Source organism: Alexandromys fortis, unplaced genomic scaffold, assembly GCF_014885135.2.
Source record: "Alexandromys fortis isolate MF-2015 unplaced genomic scaffold, M_Fortis_MF-2015_v1.1 scaffold_30, whole genome shotgun sequence".
Taxonomy (NCBI): Eukaryota; Metazoa; Chordata; class Mammalia; order Rodentia; family Cricetidae; genus Alexandromys; species Alexandromys fortis.
This window is the reverse complement of record NW_026067922.1, coordinates 13,024,686-13,052,567: the sequence shown is the minus strand read 5'-3', so window position 1 is coordinate 13,052,567 and position 27,882 is coordinate 13,024,686. Positions and strand designations below refer to the sequence as shown.

Sequence of the window (27,882 nt, the reverse complement as noted above, 5' to 3'; positions counted from 1 at the left end):
GGAACCCTCAAAGCCTAAGATCGATGGCCACAACCCACAGAAAGGAAGAGAGAACAGACTCCATGTTGTCCTCTGGCCAGACAAGCACCATGGCACATGTGCCTCACACACATGAGAATAAAAACTCAACTGAAATAATGTTTATAAGTAATAGAAGACTCAATGCCAAAAAAGCATCTGCTCACGGGGTTAGGCACTGTGTCACCTCCCAGATTATATTTAAACTTTGAAATAAACAAACATATACACAGGTTCTCTTAAACTACTATTTAATCAGTTTTAAAGACACACCAATAAGAAAAATAAAACAACATGAAAGTTAAAAACACCTTTAGATGCCAGCAATCGGCCACCAGGCAGCTCTGAGGACACAGACGTATGAGCGTGGCTAGGAACTGTCACAGCACAGCTTAGCCGGCACAGTGATGGTTTCAGTTCACCGTACAATGAGAACAGATTTGTGAGTTGGTTGGAAAATAACACTTCTTTTAAAAAAATATTTTGGAGTGGAAAAAAAAAAGCACAGACCACCACACAATATTCTCCACCCGGGAAGGCAAAGGCAAAGGGAAACCCTGTGAACGCTGGCTATGGGAGCTGAGGCCCCACTCAGGTCAGGAGGACTCTGCCAGCGTCCAGCTGGAAGGCGAGGCGGATCTGGAGCCAGGCACCATCACCTTAACACGATGGGGCTTTCATGTCACAGGAGTCCGAGTCCCTTTCACGCCTATCGCCTCATGTTGTGTTCCTTCTGGTGTGGAGACACCTTCACGTACAAAAAAAAAAAAAAAAAAAAAAGACAAAGGATAGACAGGATGACAGGGTTGTATTTTCATTCAACACAGGAGTCTTCTGTATGTGACCAAGTCAGCAGCGAATGGACTTTACTGACAGACGGGTGTATACAGAACCAAAGACATTTAAAGTGGGGAAACACACATCTTTTAAAAGCTTGTCCAACACTCTACATGTGCCCTTCCCCCTATGAAAGGACAGAGAAGATCAATAACAAATCAATCTCTCAAAGAAGTTAACCCAAAACAGAGCCAGTAGGAAGCAAAGGCTCAGAGTGGGCAACAGGCAGCAGCCGGGCACTCTTCCATCCCAGGCAAGCGCCTGAGAAAGGGTGAGTCATTTACCTCCCTTGTTCTGTAACTTCTGACTTTACATTAGATTCCAGTGTTGGCTACAGGAGCAAAATATAAGAAAACCTAGTTAGAGGTGGCTGTGTATCACTGGATCGGTTTCAGACAGGGGTTGGACATACATCTCTGGAGTGTTATTTATAGGACAGAGAGGCTGTCCCTTGCTTTATAAAAATGGCACTGAGAGTTTACGGCCAGCTTTAAAGGCAAGACAAATTAGCTGGCGTATAAATGTGTCATTAGGTTCTTTTTGACAAAGTTTCCCCAGCCAACGACCCACGGAGCATCTTCTCACTTCTTCCCTGGAGTTTACATTGTGTTAAAAACCTATTAAAATAAATTATTGTCTGGAAACATACAAAACATTAGTGAGCAGCCTACTAGTTAAAGTGTAACTGGCTGCAACCTCTGTACAACAAGCCTCAAAAAGCAGCTTAGTCGTTGATTATAAGAGCATTCCTACAAAATATTGACGTGGAAAATTTCATTTTAAATGTCTTTCAATAAGGAGAGTCACTATAAATAGATTTGACTTCATGGTGTTTCAGTAAAGTCACCGTCGAGAACTGCTATGTCCTAATCCATCAAACTCAAAATTCAGAGTGGATTTGTTTTCAACGCAAATCTCTTCCTCCAGCATCCGGAAGCCTCTCTGATGCAAAGTCACTCTTCCAAGGGCAGTGGGAAGCAGAAATTTAGCATCCAAGGCAGGAGTAGAAACGCTCAGCTAGTCCTCAGATGTCACTAGTGCAGTAGAACAGGTACGCGTGGTCCTGGGGCAGCTAAAGCTACAGTCACAGTGTAAGCTCGAATTCTGCACCTAGGTACAACTGGGTCTGGGAAATTCCAGCCAGGGTAGACTATTCATGCCGGAATATAAAACCCTTCAAAATACTGGTTTCTAACTATGCATTTGAGCTGACTCTCTGTGGGCGCACAGTCCACCCTCTCAGGAGCGTGTCAGCCGTTGTAGAGAGCTCGTACAATCAGTGAGCTGATGCTGATGAACATCTAGGAAGTACAACTGTCCAGATCTGCTCAGGGTTTGAAGACTGGGGAGGTACAGGTTTTAAACAGGGAGAGCATTTGTCTTAAATGTTTAATCTAGTCTTCAAAAGTAAAACCGTTATGGTTATTTTGATGGCAATTTAAAATTGCTTTCTGTCATTTAAAATATAGAATAACTAGATTCTTTGAATGAAATAATTGTTGAGAAGATACACGCTGGTAATCCTGTCCACTAAAATCAGCAATATATGGGCAGTATTTAATGGAATAAATCCTCTCCAATTTTACCCAACAGAAACCATTGAAAGCAAAGGGGAAATGCATGTTGCTACACATTCTGGGTTAATGGATTAAAAGGCATTCTTCCTGTTGCTAGACAACCATTCTTTTAAAAGTAAGCACCTTAAATTCCAGTAATAAAAAGCAGCCGCCAGTGATCAGCTCCCTTTGTGAACCTGCCCTTCAGGAGTGGGGGAGTCGGGGATGAGCCTCGGTGGGGACCTGGATGGGGATAGGGTCGGGCCAGGCAAGGACCAGCCAGTCCAAATAGTACTTACAGGAAATCGTTGTCACTTTCTAGATGGTGACTTCAATGGAAAGTGGTTATGTGTGGGAATACCCTGCATTGGTGTCACCGTGGTAGGGACCAACATGCTAAGACATAGCAACTGGGCACCTCTGAAGCCCAGCCAGCCTTCTCTCCAATGTCAGGTATTCCAGAAGCTAAGCAAGCTTCCCCAGTCACTCTGAGTTCTAAATAAGATGCGTTATTTTAAAAACAGCGGAGCTGAGACACATCAAATTAACAATTATTGTTTCAAGAAAATGAAACTGAGGGAAGAATATTCTTGTTCTATTTTCCCTGAGTAGTACAGAATCAAACAGAAGTATAAATATAATGTAGACGGACCCTCTCTAGAGTGACTTTATGACACTCTAGGGGTGGAAAAACAATATAAACACACACTGAAACCTGTTTTGCCCGGCTAAATGCAGCAAGCACATATTATAATGACCTCCTTCACAATTAACAGTAGCACAAACATTAATTTAAATCCTTCTAAGTAGAAACAAAATAACCTTTACAACATCCCAAAATTATGTTCATTTTATAAAACATATTTTTTTGAGAAAAATTGAAAAGAGTATTTTATTTTAGGTTGTATAATTGTGATTATTTCTCCAAATTAGAGGACAGCCATCCAAAAAAAATGATCTCATAAATGTAATTGGTAGCTGCAGAAGAATGAAAAAAAAAAAAAAAAGAACTCAGTCAAATCGGATGCACCATGTAGCATCGTTCGGGAACTAGAACAATGATCATTGTCTTGCATTTTGGATGATAATACTTTGATTATAAATTCTTTGAGAGGAAACAGACAGCAGCAACTCAAGAGGATAGGCCTAGAAATAAAATGTGTTCAGGTAACAGAAATAAATGAATGAGGGTTATCTGTAAGTGGCCAGAGCCACCCAGCAAGCCTTCAGCAGTTTCACTGGCTCTCCAGCTTTCCCTTAGGAGATGCCTAGGGTTGTCTGTAAGCCCTGGGGCTGATAGCTTTCTCTAATAGTGATTGGATTCTCCAAGGTATTTGTGAAATTGCAGACATTCAGGGATGGATACTTTTCATAAACACTCTTTTCTTTCCTCTAGAATTCTACAGCTGGGTTGATTTCGACATGCACATGGGAAAAATAAAAAAAGTATTTACCTGCCCTTTCCCTGGGAGAGGATGGGGAGGACCCTTGTAATCAGATGCAAACGACCTGCCTTCAGAAAAGCAAAAGTGTCTGCAGCACAGACCTCTAAAGTCCTAGAATGCCACACTGGCCTCTCTCTGTACCACTGTGATCTTAAACTTTACACCACCATTGCTGGTCCCTCCTTAACTTTACTCACAAGTATAAATTAGTAAACAAAAACAAACAAAAACCAAAACCCAACTCATCGTAGACCGACAATTTGCATTTCATTTGAAAATGTAAGGCAAAAAAAACCAAAACAAAACAAATTTCACAAAAATATTGGTGAATAACAGAGAGGCCCCAAAGCCCAGCCTTTTGCACAAGGCGGAACCTATAGCCTATGGCTCGGTTCTGTAGTTTCCAATCCACCCCTTACTCACAGCTGCTGCACCAAGAGTTCAACGGAAGAATTTTAATGCATGAAGTTAAAGAATGTAGAAACTAATTTATTTTTTTTTTTTAAATGTCACTTAGACTCAGCAACTAAGTTTTCTTTTCCCTAAATTTTTCCCAAATAGCAATGAAAATAACAGGGACAAGACACCGATGAACCAGACAATAACCTTAATTACTAGAGATTTCTTTCAAAATCTTCAAATAATCTACCACTGTTACTCTTAAAATCTCTTCTAATTCTATGTAATTTATGCTCAAGAGATTTCTTCAGAAAGTCCACAGTATGATCAAGGTATTAAACTTTTGTGTCTCTCACAGTCACCGATCTTGGACACGGAATGGGGAGGCCTCCGCCTGCGGCTCCAGGCCACACAGTGCTTTCTTCATTCGGTCCTGCTTACCTCATCTTCCCTCTTCTTCTTATTTTTTTTCCTTAAGAAAATAAGCCTAAAATATCACACTGCCAACCTTTAATTATGTTTAAGAAAGTCCTCCTGCAAGGGCCCCCTAACTGACACCAGGTAATTAAGCTCCCAGCAAAATAAGCTACCTGTAATTTACCAGCCCCGACCGCTTACAGTCTACCACGTGTGCGGTCCTCTGAGCTACCTTAAGAAAACCCTTCGAATACTGAGATGTTTATTGCATTTTTCAAGTACCCACCATCTTAAATATTCTGTTTAAACTCTGCCTCAATTCCACTTTGTGGCACACCGCATCAAATATTGAAATCATCTCCTCACACTAGTACGCTTGAAAACACCAACTGGGAACAACATCTTAGGGAACAGAAGGTTTAAGGCAAGACATTCATTTGGGAAAAGGTAACCTTACAATCGTCCAGATTGACACGACCATTCTTCCACCTCTTCAGGGCCTCGGGATACACAATGTACATTCAGCGACAGGGCACACGTATGACCTTGAGGGCATAGGCTGAGGTCAGAGTGCCCTATCTAAACGTGGAAAGATTTTGTATAAGGCGTGACCCACAGGAACATGGCATGGGAAGGGTTATTTCATTCCATTTCCAATCTGGTGTACAGAAAATCCCCCATCTGAGACTGTCCCACTTCCACCCAGTTAGTCTCTGGAAAGGCGTCAAGACTGGTTTCTGTTCACAGGCGGGAAACAACCACCAAGCGCTCTCCCCGGTCACTGCGTTAGTGACGAGTGTCTAGAGGCAGTGTCTTGGTTCTGACTGCAAACATTATTTGTGGTGGAAAAACTGTTCTGTCCCAGAGAATTTTCTCTTTCGTCAAACTTTTTGACCCGTGAGAGCTGAACATTTTCCTGTGTGCTCTTTCCTCTTTGAGATTTTTTCCCAGGCAGCAACAGCAACACTAAGATACTGCAGATGTGCAGGGAGTAATACCAGGAGCTAAAAGGAAAGGGAAGACAGTTTACCAGCCACGCCTTTGCCAACAGCAGGGCCCCCATAGCAGGGTTTTTCACTACATTATCCTTCCCTTTTCCCACAGTGTAGGCTGGGTGTGGATAGCTGCAGCCCCGCCCCAGCCCCGCCCCAGCCCCGCCCCAGCTCGGGAGTACAGGCCTAGACACAGTCCAGTGTTTTGTAAGGGTCTTGACAGGACGCAGACAGAAAGGCATTTATTAACAGGGTCATCAGTCTGAAGGCAGCCACAAAATGACATGTGGGGTCACCAGAGGACACTGCATAGGCAAGAGCATTGTCAGTCACTGCTCGGCCCACTGTCCCTCAGTTACAAAGACTGAAACAACTGAGCAGTAGGCGACAGACAACTATGTGACAACAGTGTCCAAATATTCAGATGGTACCTTAGAAACCACTAGAAAATTGGTCCCTAACTTGACTCTGAGTCTGATGGGACCTTAACTGCTTCCAAAGTTGAAAGTTCAAAATGACTAAAGAAAAAAAAATAGGACAGACAATCCAACCAAGAGCCTACCCACATTGTGAGACTAATCACCTGTGTTCAAATGGAACTTTAACAATTATTTCTCTCCTGTGTGACTGACTATCAAGCTTGATCCTAATGTCTGCGTCTAATCCTTTGACCATAAACTCTCGGGCTAAGTCACCGAATCCCATAGACATGAAGACGTGGCGAGAATCAAGCTTCTAATTACAAAGATATCATTAACACGGGAGAAGCGGAGGTTGGTGGGGCAGGGACAGATGAAAGATTAATGAAAACGTGACTTCTGAAATACAGAGGATCTCAGCCGCCAGCCAAGGGCAGAAGAGCGAGGAGGGGGCGAATACTTTCCTAACCCTGGAAAACCGTGTTAATTAGCAATCGGTAAAGCATGCCCACCCCCCATTCCTTTTCTAGTATTTGCTGGGCTCTTAGGCTACAGCCGAGTCTTCCTGAGATGGGGTGGGTTCTTCTGCCGGTGCCACTGAGGGATCCACACTTCCTTCCACCTTTGGGCTGAATGGGATGAGCTGCCCCATGAAGGAACTTGGGACTGCTTGGTTTAGGACTAAGAAGTAATTGATAAGATACTTAATGGCAGAAATGAGGCCGTAATGTTATCTTTCTATTTCTGTACTGGGTGGTTTTGTGTCAACTTGACACTAGCTAGAGTCAGCAGAGGGGAAGCAACCTCAGTTGAGGGAATGCCTGCATGGGATCCAGCCGTAAGGCATTTTCTCTCAACAGGGGAGGGCAGTGGTCAGTAGGGGAAGGGAAGGAGAGTGGGAGAGAAGGACCCAGTCCACAGTTGGTGATGCTATCCTTAGTCTGCTGGCCTTGGGTGCTATAAGAAAGCAGGCTGAGAAAGTCATGAGGAGCAAGTTAGTAAGCAGCATCCCTCCATGACCTCTGCATCAGCTCCTGCCTCCAGATTTCGTTCCTGCTTGAGTTCCTGACTGACTTCCTTTGACGATGAGCAGTGAACCCTCTCCTCCCCAGCTTTGCTCTTTGGTCATGGTGTTTTGTCACAGCAGTTGAAACCCTGACTAAGACCATTTCTAGTATTCGATTCAATTAGTACAGAACTTTCTTTGAGAACACAGCTACTCCTCCCGACAGCCGAACGGCAACACTTACCTGTAAAACGTGAATGACGGTTTTATAGAGAGAAGCACAAACGGCACAACCGTGTAACTGATTGTTATTTGTGTTGCTGCCCACGTTACAATGTCATAAAATAACTTAAGTTGAGGGGGTTCGACGAAGTAATGTCTAAAGTTATTTCTTACCTGGAAAGAAAGACACAAAAAACATTGGCTACGCCTTTAGATTAACATCACACAGAAGATACACGGGTGACAGCCGCTGTTTCAAGCCTGTAGAGTAACACTCTCACACTGGTGCCTGAGTTTAAACTGCCACTACTGCCAGGGCAAGCCGCTCCCAACAACAGTTTTGTGTGTGTGTGTGTGTGTGTGTGTGTGTGTGTGTGTAGTTAGTGGAGAAGAGCGAGCAAGCAAATGGTGGGTTGTACAGAGGGCCTGGAGGAGCGCTCTGTGGCTGTAAACTTATTTAAAGTGAAGCTTCCTAAGACAGTTAGCAAAGGACACAGAGTTCTTTAAGTAGTGCTAGGTAAATCAGAGACCATGCGTGCCTCCGCTGGGTCTCCAGTTTCTCCTCTCACTAGGTGAACGAGGCAGCTGTACTCTTGTTGAGCCTCTGAGTGTGTGCAAGACCAGAAGGATCTATGTGCTCCTTTCTCATCAGAAAAGCAGGCACAGAAACAGAGACCACACACACAGCTCGCTGATGAAACCTGGGAAGGTCTTCTCAAAAACGTTTGTTGTTTGTTTGTTGGCTGCGGGGTTGGAGACCTGTGCCTTCTAGGCAAGCACACCCAGCCACGTTCCCAGCTTCTCACTAAACAGTTCAAAACAGTCCAATGTTGCACTTTTGAAATGTATAAACCTAAGCAAACAAGGTTTCCCACTTCTAGCATATGCCTCATATTTTTCTTCTGTATGTCTCAGGTGTCACAACATCTCCTCAGGTGAAGCATGGCCTTGGTCACAAACAAAGCCAGATGGGATCCTCAGAACTGAGGTCGTGAACGGTATGCTTCTGGGGGGTAGGGGGGGGCTCGAACCCAATCCTCGCCTTACGGCTCTTGCCTCACTCTCTCTATCCATTCTGCCTATTCCCTAGCCTACCTCCTCCAGCATGACTGCACCATTTCACCGGGGTTCGAAACCTTAGCTGGCTGGGGATGTAGGCCAGTGCTACAGTGCTTTTCCGTATTGCGGGGCCCAAGGTACACTCTTCAGCACCCCAAGAAAACAAAACAGAAACCACACCTCCCCTGACTCCCTGATGCTCGGGGCGGAAGAGGTCCAAGCTTCTGGGCTGGTGAGGAGGTACCACAGCCTGCCTCCTTTCTCCCTTGCGCCTACCCGGAACTATCTGCTATTGACATACCCAGGAACTCTCTGCTTTAATGGTACTTACCTGTCATTTCCAAAACACACCGCGGCTTTTGAACTTTCCCAATGCCTTGCCCCATGCCTAAGACACATTCTTCCCCCACTATGCTCCAGTTGGTACTGACTACCAGAGTTCAGCCCCGTGCTACTCTTTCCCGCTGCTCCCTTGGGTACAGCAAAATGAGCATCTGCTGGCTTCTTAGAGGAAGCCATTTTACCCACAAGGCACTAGAATGAGCTTGTTAAAACATACTTTCTGACACATTACTTCCCTCTAGTTAACTTTCAAATACTTACACCGATGTGTCCTCCTTTTCTTTCCCATAGTGTGAAGCTATCTCAATTGCTGCCCCAAACCGGTCCAGGTTCTCCCCCAGCAAGTACTCTGCAGGGTGGTGACATATCCTCAGTGTCTCCCACTGGGAACCGCCTACCCCATCTTTAGGAGTGGTGAGAGGAACAGACCTACTCATTCTTTTGGGTTTGGTTGGTTTTTGTTTTGTTTTTGTTTTTTTGTTTACTGTTTTTCTAGACAGGGTTCCACTGTTCAACAGCCTTGGCTGTTCTGGAACTCAGTCTGTAGACTCGGTTGGTCTCAGACTCACAGAGATCCACCTGCCTCTGCCTCCCAAGTGATGGGACTAAAGGCGTGTGTAGCCACCAACCGGCTCAGACCTACCCATTCTAGCCATCTTTGTTTTCTCCCTCGTTCGGAAAATGTCATAAGCCATATGACGTGTTTTAAGCACTTCTCGCGTGCTAGGTGCACAGCTTCTTCTGGTACACAGGAAGCTGGAGGCTCGTGGTGACCACTTGTTTCCATGGACAGTCACACGTCTAACTTTTTTCCTGGGCAGATGGCGCTGATCACGGCCACAGAAACAAAGATCCACTCACTGAATTATAAAACAAAATGTGGTACTTACAGCCCGCGCTGCTAACGTCATTAACGTTCCTGTGAGGAATGTCAGATAGTATCCTGGGTAGACCCCGTGCCAAATGGCGGAGAGAAAGAACGTCTGGGTTGTCGGACTGAAGGTTGCTCGTTCATAACACACCCTAGACATCATGGAGAGGCAAGAGGAGTGAGCAGAGCTGAGTCCACAGAGCCCACAGGGTCCTTCTCTGACCTGACACAGTTAGGGGAGCCAGGAAAGCAAACAGCATTCCTCCTGGGCACTAGCTCAGTCACTTACGGGCATAAACTTTGTTCTTACCTCCTTTTCACTGGTATATATATATATGTGTGTGCTTGTGTCTGTGTGTGTATACATATATATATATATATGTATACCTACAAACACACGCACACATATAAACCACCTTGTGGGTAGTGAGAGTTGAACTCGGGTCCTCTGCATGAGCAGCAAAAGCTCTTAACTGCTGAGCCACCTCTGCAGCCTCCAGCTATAATTTTAAGGATATTGTGAGTTCTGACTATGGAGTGGGGACTGGGTCTTTTGGTCCTACACATGTGTGTCCCAGGCCCAACATATAAAAAGCTGTTGATTCCGTTCCAGAAATCCAGGGCAAGTTATATAATTTTGTTTTGTTGGGTTGTCGAGATCAGGTTTCCTTGAACTAGCTCTACAGACCAGGCTGGCCTTGAACTCAAGAGATCCACCTGCCTCTGCCTCCCAAGTGCTGGGATTAAAGGTGTGTGCCACCACCAACAGGCCCGTGTTTGTTTCTAATACACAAGAGCAGTGGCTACAGAGAACACTGGCTACTGCAGACATCTGCAGAGCCTGGGCCAGGATGAGGGGATGCCAATACAGGGATGTTTGTGACTCAGTCCTAAGCAGCTCTGATTTGATGGCATATCTTGGGTAAAACCAAGGCCACAATGGCATTCAACACACAGACAACGAAGAATGCCAAGTCAGCAAGCTCAACCCCAAGTCCCTGATGCCGGAGCATGCCCAAGGGTGACTCTTTAAGGAACATACCTTTTGAGCCAAAGAGCTGTTTGGATATTCCAATTGTCGAGAAACATCTTAAAACTTGTTGACATCTGAAAAACAAAGGGACCTTTTCCTTTGGCCATCAAAATAATGACGCTGTAAGTCTACATAATAATGCTTTAATGTTTTACGAAATTAAAGCTAAAACTCATTTGGTAATGAAGGCACAGCACTGGTTCCTTCCTCGACACTGTTCTAATACAGTAACATCTTCCACGAAAGTTTCTGAATCTCTGTACATCGGAGGGCTACAGCTCCAGAGATCTGTGTCACTTTCCCTTTGTGCTCCCCTCCCTTCACAATTGTTAATGAAATCATAACGGGGAGGAGTTGCTCCTAAGCCCCCATTACATTAACATCTGGGGGGTTTAGCAGTGGTCACTATATCCTCCCTTGGGGAACCAATGCTTCTCTGTCTTCATTCCACTTAATCCCAAGAAGATGACGGCTCATGTCCCCAGGAGGACAACACCTGGTTCTCAAGGTATGGAAAAACCTTACTGTTTTACATCTAAGCATGAAAACACGGAAAACTAATGGTCTCTATGGGGGGTGGGAAGTCCCTCGGCATGACGCTAAAGAATCAATAGATACCAAAACCTCCATCTTACCTCAGCAACCACCCATTTCCTTTCCCCTCCCCTGTCTGTATTTATTTATTTTTTATTTTTATGTGCATTTTGCCTGTGCGTCTGTGCACCGTGTGCATGTAGTGCTTCTGGATGGCAGAAGATGGCACCAGATCCCCTGGGATTAGAGTCAGAACTGGCTGTGAGCTGTCCTGTAAGTGCTGGGAGCTTCTGAGGTTGTGTTTGGCGAGGCTTCGGCGTCTCTAGCATCTCCAGTACCTTCGCATGCTGCCGGTGGGAGCTTGCCTTTTCTCACTCTACTCTCCCTCCAGGGGCTCACCAGGTCATCTCCCACTCCCCTTTCCCTAGGACGGACTACAGATTCAAACACCTTATGCCTGCACCTTCTAAGTCAGAGCCAGCTTTTGAGCACTTCCTACAACTTACTGAGGACCCGTCATTCACTGCATCCCCCTCCTCCGGGGGGCCCCCATTAGTAAATACGGGGTGAAAATCGGGGTAATATTTCATGATACTCCTCCCTGTCGTTTGGCTTTGACATCCTTTCCATCTCCTCTACAGTGCTGAAGGGGAGGTGGGAGCATCCAGCTTAATGCGGAGCACGCTACGGGCACTTGCCCAGCCGTGAATCTCTGCATAGAAATAAGCAATAATCCACAGTCTCGTGCATGTGAAGGCTTGACTCCCAGCTGACGGTGCTGTTGGGGAGGTTCGGGAGGTGTGTCCTGTTAGAGGAAGATGTCACGGGAGGTGGCCTGAAGCAGTCTGAAAGCTCACGCCCCTTCTAGTTCACTCTCCGTGCTGTGCTTGCGTTCAAGATGTGAGCGCTCTGCATCCTGCTCCATCATCATTGATGCTAACCTTCCGGAAGCCCAAATAAACTCTTTATTCTAGTCCAAAAAAAGTCTGGGTGTTTCTGTGGTCAATACCACGAGTGCCACTCTCGGGACGGCGCACCACAACCGAGGAAAGCAAACTGTGGCCTTTAAACAGCCACATCACTAGTGTCTTAAGCGTTTACTAACCTCTATTTGCTGAATTCTCAAGTTGGAAATTAAATCCCAACGAGCCACTCCGTTCCTGTCGTACCCTCTGAACCCAAAGCCTGCAGCGTTGTTAATGGCGTCTGCTGTCACAAAGTAAAGAATTAAAATGTTACTGCGATGTATGTATATATATATATATATGTATATATATATATATGGATATGCACACACATATGTTTGTTTTGTTTTGTTTTGTTTTTAAGGATGTATTTTATTTTCATGTATCTGGGTGTTTTGCCTATATGCATGTTGTATGTACCATGTACATACCTGGTGCCCTTGGAGGCCAAATAGGGTGTGAGATCCCCTGGAACTGGAGTTACAGATTTTGTGAGCCACCACATTGGGGTTGGAAAGTGAACCCGGCTCCTCTACAAGAGCATCAAATGCTGTGATCTGCTGAGCCATCGCTCCGCCCCCATCTACTGTTTTCCCAGGAGATAGGGACAGTTTCTTACTCTCAAACAGTAGAAATAGGCTTTTGATTTAGTAGTATTGGAGAGACTGAACCCTGGGTCTTGAACCTTCTAGGCAAGCCCTTTCCTGGTGAGATACAATCATAGTCCACAGCTTATTCTAGTTTTAAAATGCCTGTGTGTGTGTGTGTTTCTCTCTTTGTGCATGCTACATGAACTCGGGTGTCTATGGAGGCCAGGGGAGGACACTGGATGCCCTGGCGCCAGAGTTAAAGGTGGTTATAAGCAAGCAAACTCAGGTCCTCTGGAAGAGTAACATGCGGTTTGCTGCTGCTGTTTTTGTTTTTATTTTTGACACAAAGTCTCTCTATATTGTCCTGGCTGTCCTGAAACTCACTCTGTAGAGCAGGCTGGCCTTAAACTCACAGAGAGCCACCTGCCTCTGCCTCCCAAGGGCTGGGATTAAAAGTGTGCACCACCACCGCCTGGCAGCAAACATTCTTAACAATTGAGCCCTCTCTCCAGCCCTGACTTGTCCTCATTTTTAAGAGAAGTTAGAAACTATCACACACAATGACCCTATTAAGGACAGTTCGTTAGGTAGCAAATCACCAGGCGGAAAGCAGGAGGAGACACACTAGAACATGGTGACGTGAGCTGAGCCATCGAAAAGGCACTGCTGGGAATCTGCTGCCCCAAGCTCAGAACGTTCAATTTGGCCTTTATTATAAACAGAAACACACGGGGGGGGGGGGGGGGAAGGAAACTAACGTCTTCGTTTCTTTCCTTCTTGGCTCCCAGAACCCATTTTGTCTGTAGAACTTTCCAACCCTTTGGCTGTGACACTAACTCCATCAGCGTCTCTGCTTACAAATCTGCTCAAGATACAAGTTTCTGCCTCAGGTGGGTCCTTCCGAACCAACTGGAAGTGTTTCTAATTCATACCATCTGGGTCTTGACCAAACTAGCAGAAACCCATCAAAATGCAGCAAAACAACACACTTTCATAGACACGGGCCCTACCCTTAAATTGTTTATTCTGTAATACTCATTTGATTAAACAAAAAATTACAACTTGGGGAGGGGGGAGTAAGCAATCGAGCCTTACCCTTCTGTCAGGTTTAAGGGCAAATTACAGTGAGCCCATCGATATGGTAATGTGCAGGTTAGCAGGATTAAAGATCTGCTAATAACACAGAAGGAGCCCCACTCCCCCCACACAAGGCTGCCAAAGAATCCAAATGGGTACAGAAAACCCATATTCCTGCAGCTAGTGGATTAACTAAACCAATGAGTCAAACCTAATTTATATTTATTTGTTTTCTTGTTTAGTGTGTGCTTGTGTATAAGTGTGCAGGAGCTCACACACCACAGTGCATGTGTGGAGGTCAGAGAACAGTTTCCAGGAGTTGGATCCCTCCTTCCAACATATGGGTCCCTGGGACTGAACACAGGTTATTAGGCAGGTAACAAGTGCCTTTACCCAAAAAGCATTCCACCAACTACAACACCAACAATTAAAAAAAAAAGTTACTTTGGGCTGCGTAGTTGTGGCACATGCCTTTAATCCCAGCACTTGGGAGGCACAGGCAGGTGGGTGGGCAGATCTCTGTGAGTTCGAGGTCAGCCTGGTCTACAAGAACTAGGTCCAGGACAGGATCCAAAGCTACAGAAAAACCCTGTCTCGAAAAACAAAACAAAACAAAAACAAGAAAAAAACAAAGTTGGTTTGGAATAGCAGAGCCTCCCTCGGGTTAAAGGAGTATTTAAATGGGCAAATGTGGATCTTAAGGAACCTCACTTAGTATTAGTGTTTAAATTTGGCTAGAACAAAAACAGCATTAAGGAATTATTAGTTTAAACCCACAACAGACCAGGAATAATAGTACAAACTTCTCAGGAAGAACCTGGAGATGGAGGTCAACCCGGGATGCACAGGGAGACCCTGTCTCAAAACAAATTCTCACAAGGTAACATTATCTGTTACTACCATTGAATTAACAGGCTAAAGTCACTTTTCCTGATGCGTTTCTGCATGGAAGACTGAAAATATGGACTCTGGTTCCAAACTACATTTCACTGTAATAAAATAAAGGCAGCAGCCAAAGGCCAGGCACCAACTACTCAGCCTTCCTGCGATGTGCTCTTCGTAGTATCCACACCTCCACTGGGTATCACATAGTCAACAGGGCGCAGCCTTAAGAATAAAGAGGCTTGTGACATAGCGAGTAGGGCCAATGACATACAAACCAGGCTCCAATCCACCTCAGTCCACCCTCCTCCGTGGGGACAGGAGCTTTAGGAGTTCATTGCCACATTCCAGAAGATTCGTGCGGCGATGACATGGAGCTGCTAAACACCACACGGATAAAGTTCATGACATCATCACCCGGAGCCTCCTGAGGCTTGTGCAGCAGTACTGGGAGGGCTCAAGGGAGGATTCTCTCCTACCCAGACCCCTCTTTTCCATTCAGTCCCCAGCACACGGCTTGGCCCAGGCCCTTCCAGGTCTCTTCAGTCTTAAAGGCACAGCACTCTGTTCTCTAATACTTGTTCCACTTGGCGGGTGTCACAGACCCGTTCGTGAACTCATGTGATTTTGCACACTTTACTGGTGAAGTTCTGGTCAATAAACCAAATCTAATGGTGTCATAATAATAAGTGTAATGAAACCATGCTAAAGTATAGGTACCCTGAAGACGGAGACTATGCCAGGCATGTCAGTATTCAATCAAGCTTGCAGAATCTAGCACACAACAGGCTAAACGCTAATAATAGAGAAGTATCTGCTATGAGCTCAGCTGTCCATTGACTTTCATCTTATAGCAAAATGGGCCTTGCTCATGAACTTGCTAAGAACATGTTTGTTTCTTAGGCAAAAATGACTGACCGTTCTACTTGGTCCCTAACTATACATCCTCAAGAGGGCACTCTTGAGCTGGAAGCAGTGGGATGCTCCTGAGTTCAGCTACTAGAGCAAGGCTGAAGCAGGGGGATTGCTTGCACTCAGTAGTTTGAGGCCAGCAGGTACAATAAGGCATAGTCACAGAAAAAATCCAAACCAAACCAAACAAACAAAGACCCAGGTCACTGCCTGAGATCTACGAGATATACTTCAGCATGGAAGCAAGTCTACAGGCTACTTACCTAAGGTCCATGCAAAGTAGTACTTAGGTCTGGCAGCCAAAAGAGAGACGTACAGGTAGGTGGCTTTGGCTGGCCACGATGCGGTGGCCTGGAAGTGCTCGTCGATGTTGTACTCCACGGGCAGCATGTTGGAGACGGTCAAGTGAAATAATAAAGAGAGTCCACAGACTAGGAGCTTCTCAGTCACTGCTGCCTGGAAGGGGTAGGCAAGAGTCACAACCTCATAGGACTCTGTTTGCACTTTTTTACACACTGCCACCAGACGGAAACTCTAGTGCTCGTGATCAAAAATCAGGAGCCGCCTTGCCCTGGACATTTCAGATCCTCACAGGAATATCTCCAACCTCATTAACCTCAATCACCAAGAAAGGGTCTCTCAAACAGATCCAGCACTCCCTGACACAACCAACCTTGCTGGTCAGCTTGCTCTGGGGATCCCCTGTGTCTGCCTTCCAGGGATGGAATTACAGCCGGGTAGTAACACCCTACCATTACATGGGTTCTGGGAATCCAGACTATGGTCTGCACCCTTGTGAAAGTGCTTTAAGCACTCCCCAGACCCACGAGCAAGATTTTGACTAGCATCATTAGTAAGAGAACGTGGCCAGGAATGGACCCACCAGTGTTTCCAATGGTAGAGCTGGATGACAGAAGTTCGTGAGGGGTCGCCACGTAAGGCCCACCGTTGGACAGCATTACTTTCACTAAGGAATTTGTTTTCTTTCTTTAAAAAAAAGTTCAAATTTCTTTGTTTTATGTGTATAAATGTTTCCTGCATGCTTGCATGTGCACTGTGTGTGCGCCTGGTGCTCACAGAGATCAGAAGGGAGTATCAGGTTCTCTGAAACTGGAGTTATTATGCATCGTTGTGAGCCACCATGTTGGTGCTGGGCATCGAACTCAGGTCTTCTGCAAGAGCAACGAGTGCTCTAAACGACTGAGCCATCTCTTCAGCCCCTTACGGAGCCACTTACGTTTGTCCTTCAACCATGACTTTGCCTCTACTAGACATCACAACCAGGTAGAGGATAAAAATTGTTTTTCCTGAAAGACAGCTATAAAGAAATATCTGTGCTTTGTGGTTACTAGTTCTGTTGCTCCAGAGGACCAGAGTTCGGTTCCCAGAACCCACCTCAGACAGCTCACAACTGCCTGTAACTGCAGCTCCAGGGGATCCTATACCTTCTTCTGACCCCCATCGGTTCCCAGCTACACATGGTACACACTCAGAGACATAATTTTTTTTTTTAAAAAAAAAAGAAAGATGCAATTCAGTGGCAGAATTATTATTTGCCTTAATATATTAGCAATACAGGCCCGGGCAAGACTCTGGATACACATGCATGCATAGGCACTCTCTCACACACTTACACACACAGGAAGAAAGGAGAAAAGAAAGAAATCAATCAATACAGGAATGACAATGGATGGAAACTTTAGACTTTTTCAGAAAACCAAAGAGACAAGCAGAAGCTACGGAGCGCAGAGCTCCAGATGACTCCCGTGCCCTTACGTTTGGAGACGGGTCTGCTCTTGCGTGTTGCTGCTCTTCTTTTCCATTCTCACTGGCCTGTGGCATGTGGGACGGCCTGCCTTCAATGAAAGTAATGTAGTCTTTGTAAGAGCAGAGAGGGCCTGCCAGGATACCCATGAAGTTGCAGGTATAACTTACATACTCCAGGGGACTCGGCATGCGCCTGCAATGAGAAGACAACGCTTGTGAGGTGTGACAGACGCTTCCAGGGACGAGACACCAGAACGGCGGTCATGTGCTCACTACCGATACCATTTCCAAAAGAAAAGACACCTTAGTTCTCATGAAGCATCCGGGAGGCGGGACAGGATAGTTCTCAACAGTATTTTTGGATAGGTGTACCAACTTTGATTTAAAGTTTCAACTTGACACAGCCTACACTCACCGGGGAAGAGACTCTCCACAAAGAGTTTTGTAGATCCTGTTGGCCTATGAGAGGGGTCACGTTGATTGCTAATTTATGCAGGAAGACCCAGCCCATCATGGGGAGCGCTGCTCCATAGGAAGGGAGTCCTGGATGACGCAGCCCCGCAGGAAGCTGGCTGAGAGCCAGCACCATGCATCTGTTTCCCTCTGCCCTTTACTGTGGGATGCCAGGACTAGCTGCTTTAAGTCTTTGCCACTGTGACTTCTCCGCTATGGTGGCCTGGGCCCTGGTTGATTTTCCTTTTGTTGACGTCAGGCAAGCTAGAGTTATCTGAGAAGCGGGAACCATAGGTGAGAACACCCTTCCATGAAACTGACCTGTTGACGATCTAGGAGGCTGTTTTCTTAACTAGCGATTGATCTGGGAGGATATGGTCCACTGTGAGCAGGGCTACCCTTGGGTGTCTGAGCGGGCTGAACAAGCCATGAAGAGCAAGTCAGTAAGCAGCACTCCTCCATGACCTGTGCATCAGCTCCTGCCACCAGGTTCCTGCCCTTCCTTGTGTTCCTGTCTTGGCATTTTTCAGTGATGGAACATGACCTGACAGTTGTAAGCTAAAACGAACCTTTCCCTCCCCGATTGTTTTGATCATGGCTATTTAGGAGACAAAGCTCTCAACCTTAGGACCTTATACTTGGGTTGACAGAGGACTGAAGAGAAAAAAAAAAAACACAGTATACGCAGCGTGAAGAAAGCAGGGCAGGGCAAAGGGCTAGAATTTTAGGTGGGTAGTTAAAGTTGAAGAGGGAGCGGCTGGCTGTGGCAGCACACACCTATCAGACTCGTCCTGGGATGGGTGCTGGCTGGAGGTTGGCAAGTCTGAAGTCAACCTGACCCACAAAAAGAAACCCCAGAATAAGATGAGGAGTAGGTAACTGAGGCAACGGTGTGGCGTTGCAAGCTCTTTCAGAGAAGGATGCTGTGGTTGAAGTTATACAGCAAAGGATTGTTTTGTTGTTTGTTTGTTTTTAACCAGGGGAGAGGTTAAAAAATACTAAAAATAATCCCAAGCCCATTCAAAGGATCTCTGGAGACAGAGGTGGCTCAGTGGGTAAACTTGAAGCTGTATACAGCAGGAGTCTATGTTCAAGTCTCCAGCACACACATGCGAAGGTGGGCAAGGCCGCAGACACCTATGCAGGATGAGACAGAACCAGACACTGGGCAACTGGACAGGCAGCTCAGGGCAGGGACTCAAAGCAAGTGGTCCAGAAACGTCCTTGGTTCTCAGCTTTTCCACAGCAGGTCTCTGGCCAGGAATGACGGAAGAAAGCCGGAGCTCCCCCTTCCTCAGGAGAAAACAGCCCTGCCTGGAGCTGCACCCAGTGGTGGGGGCTGGAATGCCAGACAGACAGTAAATGACCGCTCTGGTCAGCATTGGAACTGGAGGGCTCGACTCAACTTCCATGGCGAAATGGGTTATCAGCTCCACTTTAGCCCGTCTCCCAAAAGATTTTAAGGTTACCTCTTCAGAGGAGGCAACAACACAGTTACAATAAAGCCCATAAAGGGAAAATCAGTTCCTCCTGGTCAAAAGGATAAAATCTCTGGCCTGGACAGGAAGCCCAACAGAGAGTTAACTAGTTGGTCAATCACCTGAACAAGGCACCATGCTAGGAAGGAAGGCTCACCATAGGCCACACTAAAGAGCCAGGCAGACGAGTAGCCCTTTTATTAGATACCATACTTTCATTCCCAGAATTCCCGTCCCCAGCCACCACCATGAGGGTCTTTTGGATCTATCCAGCTTTCTGATAAAAGTTCAACTTTTTCCTATTCCCTTCTCTTTCAGAGGCTGGCAGGAACCTAAGTAGCCTCTTCTGGTTCAGACTATTTCTGGAATTTCCCTCACCACCATGGCCACTTAAATCAAAAGGCATTGCTCTCCCCTCTGCCAAAGTGTATGTGGCACACACACACACACACACACACACACACACACACACGGAGAGAGAGAGAAAGAGAGAGAGCTGCCAAGACTGACAGCTGTCTGCCCTGAAGTTTTCTCTTTTAAATGCTAATAAAATCATCCTCTTTGAATAAACTTGGGCTTTGCTTGCCTTTCAAAGTTTTTCTTCCCTTTGATTCTTTAGCAAGCAAGAAGATGAGCCCATTCCTGTACCCTCTAAACAGTACTATTGGGGGGTCTGGGAGGGCAGGATGGAAGAGGATCCTGGCAGCTTATTGGCCAGTCAGAATAGCCAAGACAGTGAGCTTCAGAGAGACCCCGTTTCAAAAACAAGGTAGAGCTGGGAGGTGGTGGAGCGCGCCTTTACTCCCAGCACTCAGGAGGCAGAGATAGGCAGATCCCTAAGTTTGAGGCCAGCCTGGTTTACAGAGCAAGACCCAGGAAGCTGGGGCTACACAGAGAAACCCTGTCTTGAAAAACAAAAACAAAACAAAACAAAAAACAGTGGAAAGCAACAGAGGAAGACACTGAGGTTCTGCTCTGGCTTGTGTACTTGCATGCACACAACACACACACACACACACACACACACACACACACACGGCAGGGGATCACTGGAACCAACTTAGAAAGTCTGCTAGAGAGAGCAGGAGAAAATCAAGTGCATTCCTGACCTACAGAGAACCAGGCTGGCATAGTCGGGTGGCAAGAAGCAGCCAGATTAGAGATGACTGAAAGTTTACTGACTTGCCTAAGAAACTGAAATCTGTTTACAATCCCCATCAGTACCCCCAAGAGCAAGTGATACTACTAGCCAGCAAGGGGCAGTGGCAGAGAAACACATGGTGGGGCTGTATTTTGAACAGACCGACTTCTATCCAAGTGAGGACATTGAAAAGACAGGGCAAGAGGTTGGAGCTGAAGCGGGGAGGCTGAGTAGGAAGGTGTAGCTAGTGGCGTGAAGCCTCCAGACCATATGGAAGCACCTGGGGAAAGCTGAGAAGTTCAGATCTTAGTTCTGGGGTACAGCAACAGTCAGCCAGACAGGAGAGGGGCACAGGGTTGAGCAAGAGAGCAGAGAGGAAGGAAAACAAGAGGATGCGATGTCCAGGAATCCAGTGAGGAGCTGTCAGCTGGACCAGTGATGCCACTCACTGTGGTTGATCGCCATGCCAACAAGGCTGAAGATGAAGGGCTACCGAGAAAGCAAACATACATCTGACCACAGTCAGCAGAGGAGGAAGCGGGAAGTAGAGCCCGGTAATGGAGCTACTGTGGAAAAGAGAAATGACAGAGGGACAGACGCGAGGGTGGTGACGAGAAGGGACTGCGAGACAATACAATCCTCTTCCTGAAAAGCTGATGATGACTCAGAGGAAGAAAAAAATGAACCCGATCAAGGTCAGATGTGAGAAGCCAGCAGCCCTGCACTGAACTATGGGCAGTTCAAACACACAACTAGGGAAGGATTTTGTTACAGATTCAGGGAGTCTGGTGGGTTTTATGACATGGAGTGAGAAACCAGGACACAGCTGCCCTCTGCAGTAATTCCCAGTAGGTGGCTTCAGGCAGTTTTTGCTGTCCTCTTACTCGTCCCGCTTTAATGAGCCTGCCCTGGTGACATCCTGGTCTATAGTTCACCTGGGCTGTTCTGAAGGTCAGGATGCAGGCAGGCCAGCCAGGTTACACAAAGTAACCCATGGGCTGTGTGGTTGTAAAGGGGGAGGATGCCTTAATAAGGAACTTTCCATTACTGTAGAAAAAAGGAAAAGAAATGTAGCCTTCCACCATGGGTATGGGGGAGAGAGTTTTGGAATTCTGGAGAAAGAAGAATCTAAAATCTCTTCAGAGAGAGAGCTAAGGATATGTATTTGCTTTGCTGTCAATATGAAGGACCACAATTTTTTTTTTAAAAAAGGACTTAATGTATGACTATTTTACACACATGCGTTTGTGTGTACCATGTGTGTGCCAGGCACCCAAATACGTCAGAAGAGGGTGTCAAATCCTGTAAGTGAAGGCGTATTTGATCGGTACGCTAAAATAACCAGACCATCTCAAAACAACAGATATAATTTAATAATTAAAAAACGGGGAAACTCAAGCAACTGGAGTAGAAGGTCCAAAGTCCAAATGGGTCAGGCGAGCACTGCGCTTGAGCACCTATCTCCCCCGTTTATCTACCTGGGCTCCAGGCGGCCACACCCTAGCCAGATGTGATTGGCCGGGCTCCCCCTTCAAAATCCCCTAGAACTGGAGCCACAGTTAGTGTCAAGACACCATGTAGGTTCCAGGAACCAACTGGTCCTCTGCAAGAGCAGCAACTGCTGAGCCAATGCTCCAGCTCCAAAAACCATGATGTTAAAAATAAGAGTTAAAACATCTAAATGAATCCAGCTAACAAGAGAGAGTGTCTTTCTACTTGGCCTCCTCCTTCTGTTCAGGGGTGGAGAGCTGAAGTTAATTGGGACTGGCCATTTTCCCAGCAGTTGCCTGAGAGGGCAGGAGAATCAGAGCCGATGTCTGTATATGATAGTGTCTGGGGTGGTCCAAGGCCAAGGAAAAGCCAAGAACCAACCTGATGACTTGTCAGGTAAGCGTATTCAATGGCTGTGTATGAAGACTGGCCATAGAGAAGACGAGGAGCCCCAGAGAAGGCGTGCCGATGATTATGGGTGGGTAGTGGTGCATATCTGTCCACCACCACGGGCATCATCCCCTTCTTCAAGAGCAGAGGTTCTCAACCTTCCTAACGCTGCGGCCCTTGAATACAGTTTCTCGTGTTGTGCTGACCCCAACCGTAGAATTATTTTTGTTGCTACTTCATAACTGTAATTTTGCTACTGCTATGAGTTGTAATGTAAATATCTGATATGCAGGATGCATTTTCCCTATTACAAACTGATCGAAAGGGGTCACTACCCACAGGTTGAGGAGCACTGGTCTAGCAGCCATGCATTTGTTAATTCTGTATTTAGAAACAGCCTACTGCAAAGGAATTCATTTCTTTAAAAATAAAAGGAGCACATTTCATCTTTAATTATGTTAGATTAAAAAAGACACGGCCAGAAAAATCAAACCACTCTTGGGAAGCAGAACAAAGGAAGACGATGGCTAAAGAATTCCTCAAACAGTCATCAACAAAAAAGCCTGGGTTAAAACCGGTCTCACTGAACATAGCGGACAATGAGGACTACTGAGACCTCAAGAACAATGGCAATGGGTTTTTGATCCTACTGCACGTATTGGCTTTGTGGAAGCCTAGGCAGTTTGGATGCTCACCTTACGAGACCTGGATGGAGGTGGGTGGTCCTTGGACTTCCCACAGGGCAGTGAACCCTGATTGCTCTTTGGGCTGACGAGGGAGGGGGAGGGAAAGGGGAGGCGGCGGTGGGGAAGAGACAGAAATCTTTAATAAATAAATAAATAAACAAATTAAAAAAACCCGTCATCAACAACATCTGCGCTGCACCTCTGTGCAAACCGCTGCTATCAAGTCACTGCCCCATGAGTGGCAGCTAATATTAGCAGCAATCCCTACGGCTGCGCACAAACCATGTCTTTAAGAGTCCCACAGACATGACTCTGGTGGCCTCGCATGGCTCACAGGAGGCACAGGCGTGGACTTGGGGGAGCCCTGGAGGCCCCACACACTTCACAGGAAGCACACATGGTACAGAGGCACATGGATGAACTTAAGGGGAGCCTCAGGGAAACTGCCAGCCCAGCCCAGCACAACTTGGCAGCCTGCAGCAGTGCAGAGGAAAGAAGCCAGGAACATAGCACAAGTCACCGTAGATCTAAAGATACATACCTCACGGCTAAGCCTCTCTGCGATGGGGTCAGTTCTTCATCCTTCCGAAACATCCCTGAGGGTCAGAAAGAAACACCTGTGTGAGTTATGTTTTCTCTTTAGAGTGGCACCTGTCTCATCTGAAAGCCATGCTGTACTCCATGTGTGGGCCCAACGACCGTCTCTTTCTTTCTCATACTGACACAGATCGGAAAACTGCTGAGTCATCATGTGATCCGTCCCACCTTGCCCCGTACACACTTAATACATACAGGGAAATGAGAGTCACTTTGTCTGAAGGAAATTATCCAATTAGACAAATCTCCCAAATGAGTACATTTTCACTTATAGATCTGCTATCCTTACTAGACAGTGCCATGTTTTCAAAAAGAGCCATCAAAACTCCTTAAGGATCTCGATGACTAACCCTCGGTGCCAACACAGAGCAGTGACGGTGCTCTGGTTCTCTCACGACAGCAAATCAAAGTGGAAGCAGGTGCATCGCTTTTACACATCTAGTCTGTCTTTCGTCCCAATCAAGAGGCTATCACTACAGCTAACCAAAAGCCTATGGATACACATGCCTTCAAAATATAAATAGATGGATAAATACTAGATACTATTTAAAGACAAATAAATAAATAAAAGGAAAAAAGAAAGAAAAGAAAAACTAGCTGCAATTTAAAGACTAAAGGGAGACTAAACTAAGAAAGCATTTGTAGGAAACAAAATAATAATAGTGTCCAAAGACACAAAACTCAAGCCACTAAAGGACACTAGATAAACAGGGACAAAAACTAGGGAAAACAAACTAGCAAAAGAAACACAGACAACTGAGTAACATACAAACTGTCAACTTCACTAAAGCACCGTTAGTTAAATGTCTGGGAGGCCAGGGCAGAATAGCATCACGTTCAAGGTCAGTCGGGACGACATCGCCAAAGAACAAAGGGACCTAGACTGTTAGAAGAACAAGCCACCCCTTTCACACAGAATGTCTCAAGCCTCTCACTCACTGCATGCCCTCAATTATGTAACACACACGTTTGAATGGATGATGTGTGTACGTAAAACAGAGATGAGAGAGTTACAACCACTTTAAGACAATCTGAGAGCCTGTTAGCACTAGAAAAAGAACAGAAGAGACAGACTCCCTGCTGAGAGGCCCTCAGTCTAATAGGGAGAAGGACCACGGAGGACCACTTATGTTTCTGTAAACTGACAGAGCAAAGACTCGGGGAATGTTTCTCTCCTCTCATCCTAGACACCCCTAGTCTAAGGAAATAATCAAAAATGTCACCTGAAACTGTGGCCAGGACCATCAAAACCCCACGCATAATGGCAAAACAAAACGAAACAACAACAACAAAAAAACACTTGTACATCCAATAATGAGGGGAATAAATGCCATTGCACACCTATTTTGACAACAATGAGTAAGAAAAATCGGGCTGGAGGGGTGACAAGGCTGCCCTGGCAGAGGACCCCCTCATGGAGGCTCACAGCTGTCTTTAACACCAGTCCCAGGGGTTCTGGCGCCCTCTTCTGGTCGCAACAGCCACGGTACACACGTGAACAGATAGAAGCAGGCCAAACACTCATACACTAAAGAAATGAATGAATGAATCAATGAATAAATAAATCTATTTTTAAAGAGAAGAAAAATAAACCCTGGCCTATGAGGAAGACAGAGGTCAAGACGACTATGATGGGCTCTGACTCTCAGGACCACGCGGCCAGAGGTGGAACCGTCTCCTCAGAGTCGTTTGTACTTCCAAGTTCCTTTCAAGGGGCATGTGTCTACTCTCTGGAACCATACAGAGAAAACAAAATAAAACCCACAAATCCCACTTAAAAGCAGAACACGAGGGGAACCCCAGGGGACCTCCTACTACTCTCAGGGTTCTCTTCCCCACAGGAGACCCACGACACTTGGGGCTACCTAAGGAGATGAGGCCATCAGTGTTCTCTTGAGATCCTCCCCTCCCTCCCTCCCTCCCACCAGGAAAAGAGCAGGTAAGCAGTCATCTTTTTGTTGTATTTGTTTTCTGTTGTTTAGTTTTGTTTTTTAATTTTTTTAGAGACAAGGCTTCTCTGTGTAGTCCTGGCTGTCCTGGAATTTGCTCTGTAGACTAACTAGGCTGGCCTTGAATTTAGAGATCTGCCTGCCTCTTCCTCCTGAGTGTTGGGATTAAAGGTGTGCACCACCACTACCGGGCTTTTTTGCTGTGCTTCATTCAGTATTTCTGTGTGTAAAAATGCTCAATCATGCATGACAGGCCAGAATTCAACGTCCAGTGTCCTCTCCCATTGTTCTCTATAGTATTTTTTTTTTGAGACAGGTCTCTAAGTGAACCGACATATCATTTTGGCTGGACTGGCCATCCAGCAAGGCCCAAGGATCCTCCTGTCTCTGGCACCACCATCACTGGAGCTACAGGTGTATGCTGCCATGCCGAGTTTTTGGTGGACTCCAGGGATTTGAACTCTGGTCCCCATGCTTTGACCCAGTGAGCCGTCTCCCTGACCCTTTCTAAGCCGTCTGCAGCATTTCTAAGTGTTTAGTGTAGTGTGGGGCTTCTCTGCCTAAGAACCCTGCTATGCTGACCCAGGAGGCTATTATCATTTCAAAATGCAAACCAACCAAGGAAAATAAACATGTAACTTAAAGCAAATCATATTTATAGAATAATGTTGTCTATGTATACAAGCCCAGCCTTTCTCCTCAGAGAAAGGCTCAAACTTTGGGTACTCAAAAATAGAAGATCTTCTAAAACATTAAATTAAGATACCATGTTTGAAGCTAAAACAAATTAATATGTTGGGCAGGGGTGGCGCACGCCTTTAATCCTAGCATTTTAGAGGCAGAGGCAGGTGGATCTCTGATTCTGAGGCCAGCCTGGTCTACAGAGCGAGTTTCAGGACAGCCAGGGCTGTTCCACAAAGAAACCATGTCCTAAAAAACCATAAATAAAAAAAAAATACAAATGACTATAGTTCAGCCTAAGATAGAAATCAGACTCTTATATTCCCTTACCAAGTACAAGCACCCAGCTAGGCTGTATCAACAAAACAAAACAAACAACAACAATGATAAAAAAAAAAAACCACCCTTCCCCTGCCTGCCAGGGCACATATCAGTTGTTATGACCAACACAGTATCAGGCTGTGCCATCCTTCAGCACTGACACCTCACAGGTCTCTCACAGGACTTAAAACTAGAACAGCAGGAAAGGAGGCTGCACTCTGTAAGGGGAGCAAGATGTCTCAACACCATGCCTAGAAGTTATCCGAGATAGAACATCCACTTCCTGAAGTTGGTGGTATGAATACTGCCACTGGACTGGCAGCTAAAAACCCAGCCACGAGACAGGTCCAGACCCACTGCCTGGAGTTCACACGGACAGCAGATGTTGCCCTTCCTCAGCAGGTCCTGCCTGCTAGCATGGCCCATTGCTGGTGCCTGGAGCTTGGCAGGCACACAATACCTACACCAAGACAAATGTTCCTTATGCCACAACTGTTTGTGCCAACACGGTTTACTCCCAACATCTGCTTTCCCACAGGAATTTGCAACTGCTAGGCAGTGGTGTCAGCTTGCCTCGCTCCCGACAATCACTCTGGGCCCTGCGTCTAATGAATTTCCTGGCAGAAGATACATCACAGGTGTTCCCATCTTTGCAGCTGGAGATAGCCAGTGCTGTCTCTGACGCCACTGTGGGAAGCTTGCTCCTGGCTTCTTCTAACCCTCATCCCAAGTACTTCTGTTATTCACTGTTTAGAATCTTCATCAGAACAAACAGTAGCCAGGCAACACCGCATGCTGAGACCATGTGAGGCACAGGTTTAGAGTTCTCAATCCAGACAAGCAGGTCCTCTCCTGTGAGAGTCACCGAGGAAACAGGAGGCTGGAAGAGCTGGTCCAGCCCTGAAGCATAAGGTAGAGAGTAGCTGCTCTGCAGGAGGACGTCTGGTAGGATTGGATGCTCCAGTTCCCAGGAAGAATCCCAGGCGAAGCTGGCAAGGCTAATCAAAACCCGCTTGCTAAATCTATTCCAAAGACCAGATAACAAAATAGGGCCCCGCTGTCTGTCCTTTTGGTTCTGAGTTTAACATACATTGCTAGCGGGGGCTTCTAGACATGTTCCTCCATCCTCAACCCAGGCAGGACCTGTCGGTCAGTGTGACAAGTGGGTCTCAGCACCTAAAGACAGCTGGGTGCTCTGATCTACCACACCCACAGCATCCACTTCAGGACTCCAGGACCAGGGTCTGAGAACTTCTGCCCACATCCCTGTTCAGAACGCAAGGACTACGAGACGCATCCACGGACTGCCATGCACAAAAAGGCCCTCCAGTGTGGGCCTGGCTACGAACATG

At 46.2% G+C, this 27,882-nt stretch overlaps 1 protein-coding gene across 5 annotated transcripts in view; it reads right to left on the bottom strand.

Annotated features, from left to right (window-relative positions):
• Nucleotides 1-252: 252 nt before the first annotated feature.
• Nucleotides 253-27,882, bottom strand: part of Mboat2 (membrane bound O-acyltransferase domain containing 2) — a 123,991-nt gene continuing 96,361 nt past the window's right edge. For all 5 annotated transcript variants that reach the window (XM_050141984.1, XM_050141985.1, XM_050141986.1 and 2 more), the window contains 8 exons: nucleotides 23,524-23,578; nucleotides 17,353-17,536; nucleotides 15,840-16,032; nucleotides 12,256-12,359; nucleotides 10,626-10,690; nucleotides 9,603-9,735; nucleotides 7,334-7,485; nucleotides 253-5,676 (listed from right to left, as the gene is read on the bottom strand). In XM_050141984.1, coding sequence (XP_049997941.1) covers nucleotides 5,451-5,676; nucleotides 7,334-7,485; nucleotides 9,603-9,735; nucleotides 10,626-10,690; nucleotides 12,256-12,359; nucleotides 15,840-16,032; nucleotides 17,353-17,536; nucleotides 23,524-23,578 — 1,112 coding nt within the window. In that variant the 3' untranslated portion in view covers nucleotides 253-5,450. The remainder of the gene's footprint in view (nucleotides 5,677-7,333; nucleotides 7,486-9,602; nucleotides 9,736-10,625; nucleotides 10,691-12,255; nucleotides 12,360-15,839; nucleotides 16,033-17,352; nucleotides 17,537-23,523; nucleotides 23,579-27,882) is intronic.